General features: G+C 48.0%; 1 protein-coding gene across 1 annotated transcript; it reads right to left on the bottom strand.

The window, feature by feature from the left end:
* Positions 1 to 597: 597 nt before the first annotated feature.
* PPIA (peptidylprolyl isomerase A) lies at positions 598 to 4,420 on the bottom strand. Its single transcript, XM_073324782.1, has 5 exons — positions 4,268 to 4,420; positions 2,142 to 2,172; positions 1,905 to 1,993; positions 1,436 to 1,608; positions 598 to 921 (listed from the first exon to the last, which is right to left on the bottom strand). Exons 1-5 carry the CDS (start codon positions 4,337 to 4,339, stop codon positions 786 to 788), a joined length of 501 nt encoding a protein of 166 aa, XP_073180883.1. The 5' UTR covers positions 4,340 to 4,420; the 3' UTR covers positions 598 to 785.
* Between the last annotated feature and the right edge of the window lie 385 nt (positions 4,421 to 4,805).

Here is a 4,805-nt window from a genome sequence, read left to right as displayed (position 1 = left end):
CTTGGGGTAGAGTACAGTGGTTGATTGGTGAGCGATCTACAGCTGATTTGGCAGGTCTTTACTAGACCTGCTAAGTCAACTGCTAGTGGATCAAGTTCAGAGCATTGATCCTGGCTGTGGTGTAAACCTGCCTAGTGTCTCATTGTGCTGTGTTTCCAAAAGACAGAATAGCGCTTTTGCTAATAGGCATCTAAGCACACAGGACCTTACCCTGCACCAAATGAACTCAATGGGAGCTTTACTTTCATCAGTGGTTGTTTCTAGCCACATTTTACCCTTAAAAACCCTGCTTAAGGCCACTACAGAATGAATGGCTAAGAGTATTACAGTGGATGCTTGCCAAGTGAACTCCCATGCTGCTGGGACAGGTCATCTACACTAAGCTAGAGAGGCTTCCAAAACAGTCTTAATCTAGGGGTTTCCCTAAAGGAATCCCTGTAGGACAGTTTTAGAAACCTAGCTACTGATACCACGTAACAGTTGTAGTAGCCAATCTACTCTTCTTCTTCAGAGAAGAGGATTCCTTGCCACTCTTAGGAAAATACATGATTGCTACACAAGTGCCCTAAGAAGATTTCCTTTTAAAAAGAAAACTCATGTGGTTCAGCTGGTTTTATTTCATAAACTTAACTCTGCAGTCCAGCTAGACTTGAAGGTAGGGGAAATGAAACCCAATAGAAATGCAGCAGTAAGTCAGGAACACAAGGATTACAGGAGGGCTAAATCACACCATGGTATGTTAGCCCAGCTACAGAAGGAATGGTTGGTTTAGACAGAAAGGAATTTTATGACAGCTGCCCACAGTTAGAAATGGTGACCTTCTTCTTTGTTTTGCCCTCTCTTGATCCAAGGCCAGACATTGCCTCCACCACCTTCATCCCATCTTTGACACGGCCAAAGACAACATGCTTCCCATCCAACCTACGATAAAAACACACGTTTTATGGGATCATGTTGCTGAGAAGCAGTCTTACTTGTTTGTGGCCTACTGTATTAAACCACTAATTTCAGGAAGCTTGTATAATCAGCTACCTTGTTAGTACTCAGTTTTTACTATAGCAGTTACCAGCCTCCCATCATGCTCAATGGAAAAGTGAGCCACCAGACAGGAAATATTCCCCTTGTAGCTGACAAATTGAGGGTATCTGGGGGATCACACACTTGTTCCTGGGTACTGTTAGAGCAACCGTAGTTTAGTGCTCAATGAAGCCTCACTACATAGCGGCCTTGAGACGAGAATTGTTTGAGGTTTCATTAGGTTCACTGATAATGATCACAGGAACAGTTTAGGGACAGTATGTTCTATAGACAGGCCACACTACATTAGAATTATTAGCCAATGCATTAGAAGGGCTATGGGAAAGGTAACACCTTTTAGGGTTATATTGAGTAAATTCAGAGATGAGTGAAGAGTACAGATTCCAACAGTACTTACCATTCAGTCTTAGCAGTGCAGATGAAGAACTGAGATCCATTTGTATTGGGGCCAGCATTTGCCATAGACAAGATGCCAGGACCTGAGTGGGTCAGGATGAAGTTCTCATCAGCAAACTTCTCACCATAAATGGATTTGCCACCTGTTCCATTATGGCATGTAAAGTCACCACCCTGCAAAAAAAAGCACTGCAAGTGAAACACAGCGATGCCCACCCTTCTAATCAGTTAGGCAGATTTCTAATCTATAGAAGACTGCTGCTAAAGCTACCAGATAAAAATCAAAGCCACCCCTTTATTCAATCAGGCACAAAACCTTCTGGCCTGTTTACTGTAAGTCTTGGGCCCCTAAGCAAGGCAGTTCTATAAAATTGCAGAAACACTTCTGTTTCAAAGAAAAAAGTGTAGGAGCTACAAAAAGCTACTGAATGAGGCCATAACCAAGTAGTAAGAAAGTCAGTGATGCATACCTGGCACATGAATCCAGGAATGATTCTGTGAAAGCAGGACCCCTTGTAACCAAATCCTTTCTCCCCAGTGGTCAGGGCACGGAAGTTCTCTGCCAATTTAAGACAGTCATTACCAGATGGTATTTATAGGAACACCCATTGTCAAACATCTGGGTAAAAATTTCAAACTTATTGTCAATAAAAAGTAAACTGAAGACTGCATTGCAGTCATCATGAACTTGAGTGGTTTTTACAAACCTGCAGTCTTTGGAACCTTGTCTGCAAACAGCTGTAGAAGAGAAGAGAATCAGTTAAGTAATTTTGCTTAAAGACTGTTGGTTGCCAACTACTAAAACAGGAGAAATAAATCAGCATACTGTATCAGGAGTTCAGTTACTACATCAACTATTTCTGGGAGAATCTTGCAGTATCTGTAGTTTGTTGACTACAAGTTGTACTATGGTTAGATTCCATCACTTGAATCCCATGACAGAAGTCTACATGGCATTGACATTTTCTTTAAATGCAATCCAGGATTCTGTAAGCTATGCTTTACTTCTCTCAGTTCTATTTAGCAGCATGCTAACTGCTTACACAATGAAATCCAACAGAGATCATGTTCCATGGCTTTTGCCACCAGCTCCTCCTTATGTGAGCAGAATCTTGCAGCTGGAACAAGGATTAGATTCCATTATTAAATTCATTCACAAGATTCAGCATCACCTTTTATGAAGCTGACAGTTTTATGAGACAGCATATACTTGGTCCAACTGCAAGATTAGAAGGGTTATTAAGCCAGGCTCATTTCCTGGTACAGTACTGTGCTGGAGAAGCAGCAGTGGGTTTCCACTATTTTTTGTCAGACTGGAATGTGTCAGCAGGACTCAGACAAAATGGAGTCCCTGGGCAAAGACTGCACTGTCCTGTTGACTACCGTTTATTCACTTATACACCTGTTCATAGGGGAGGCCTTTATGTTCCAAAAGGAAAGTTATTTGGGTGGTTAATGAGACCAATTAGAAAGTCTTGCTCAACCTTATTCTCAGCCACACTCAACCACTGGGACAAGCATACTAAGGAGTCAAGAATCGGATTTATGTAACCATGTCTTTTGGTTACTATTAATTTCAAGTTTGGCAATCAAACTCCAATGATTAATGGAGTACAATTGTCAGAGCACTTACTTACAAGTCTGAACTCTGGTTTGCTTAAAATCTGCAGAGCGCTTTGTTGCCCTGATGAAAGGTACTGCTACAGAAAATTGGTGGTCTTCACAGTAGTCCACAAAAACCATTACCTCCCCCCCACACACAGTTAGACATTTGCTCTCTGCTCAATACCACATAAGTCATTCCTTACATGTTAAAAAAGGTCTGCATCAATAAAGCTTATTATCCTTTTCATACCTCACCTCTAGAAAAGTCACAGTATGTGACGTTTCTTACCCAAAATGAGGAGCAGTTATACAAGCACGTAGTTTAGCTAGTATGGAGACCTTGGGTGCAAAGTACTGTAACCGCCATTCCATGATTTCTGATTTAACTATTAACAATAAAGTGAATGGATACTGCATGTAAGAGCTTGGGGATTAGAGTAGGTCTTCACCTTCAAAAGTACCGAAGGCAAAATAAGGGACTGGAGAATCCCACTCCAGCATTAAGCACATCTCTTTGGCCGCTAAAAGGGGCTTTAGAGATACGATATGCAAGACCTGGAGAGGGGCTTTTTGTCTGGAGAGCAGCATGCCGCTATGGCGATGGGGCTTCAATTACAGCGTGGGGATAATTAGCGACCATGAGCCCTTTATCAGGGGCACGGTCGGCGGATGAGCAGCTTCGAGTCCCAGCAACCGGGCATATTCTGAAACCGCCTGGAAAACCGCAGCCCTTTCTTTTTACGGCACAAGAAAGCATTTAAGTCTGAAGATTAACCGTTTCGATAGCAAACCAGAAAACGGGCAGGCTGACCAGCGCAGCGATGCGGATTCCGGAGAAAGGCGAGCACCGCCCCCACCGCAACGGCCTCACTGCAGAGGGGCCAGCAGCGGAGGAGGGGCCGCCGCCGCCACGATCCCGCCCGATCCGGCGCGGGGTGGGGCCGGCACAGCATGCCGCCTGCAAGGCGGCCTCCCTGCGGAGGAGGGGAGCGCTCCCGGCTTCCCCCCACTGCCCGGGGACAGCGGGTTACGCACCGGGCGGCCTCAGCCACGTGGAGCCCACCGCGGCCACGAGGCGCGCGCGCGCTCCCTCCCGCTCGAGCGCCCGCGCGCGCCGCCGGCCGGCTCCCTTCACCGCGCGCGAGCCCCTCCCGCCCAAAATGGCCTCGTGCTCTTGCCAGGAAATGGCGCCGCCGGGCCACTCGCGGGACCTCCCCACCCCAGATACCTCGAAGGTGACGCGCCCCAGCGGCTCATCGTTGGCGGCGATATCGAAGAACACGATGGGGTTGACGGCCATAGCGCGTCGAGTGAGAGGGGGGCTCGGGCGGCGGCAGTAGCTCCTCCTCAACAGCGAGTGCGGCGCAGCGGAAAGAGAACCCTCGCCACCCCGAGTTTATATAGTCGCCACTCCGCCCGCCCGCCCGCCGGCTGCTGCCAATCGCCGCCCGTGGCGCCAGCGAGTGAGGGCTCTCTCAGCCAATCGCTGTCATGAGGCGGGGCCGCGACAGCCCGCGCGCTCTGGTAAGGCGGTGCCCGCTGAGAAGCAGGAGGGAGATGGTGGGCATGCGCACTGCGGCGCTGCACAGGGTGGGGCTGCGAGGAGATGGGGGTTGGGGGATGGGAGGGAAGATGGAATTGGGGTGGAATGGGATTTTTTTGGGAGGTAGAATGCGAATGTGGGGGGACTGGGGTTTGGGGGAAGGGGCTGGGGTGAGTGTGGGGGACTGGGATTTGGGGGAAGGGGCTGGGGTGAAAATAGGAGG

The sequence above is a fragment of the Lepidochelys kempii genome, chromosome 26 (assembly GCF_965140285.1).
Source record: "Lepidochelys kempii isolate rLepKem1 chromosome 26, rLepKem1.hap1, whole genome shotgun sequence".
NCBI lineage: Eukaryota > Metazoa > Chordata > Testudines > Cheloniidae > Lepidochelys > Lepidochelys kempii.
Note: the sequence above shows the minus strand (reverse complement) of the source record. Positions and strands in the feature narration are given on the sequence as shown.

Excerpts from the sequence above, each read along its gene's own strand:
- PPIA (XM_073324782.1), bottom strand. The coding sequence starts at position 4,339 with ATGGCCGTCAACCCCATCGTGTTCTTCGATATCGCCGCCAACGATGAG. Across the intron at positions 1,994-2,141 it reads CAAGGTTCCAAAGACTGCAG|AGAACTTCCGTGCCCTGACC; the intron begins GTTTGTAAAAAC and ends TTAAATTGGCAG. Across the intron at positions 1,609-1,904 it reads TTCCTGGATTCATGTGCCAG|GGTGGTGACTTTACATGCCA; the intron begins GTATGCATCACT and ends TTTTTTTTGCAG.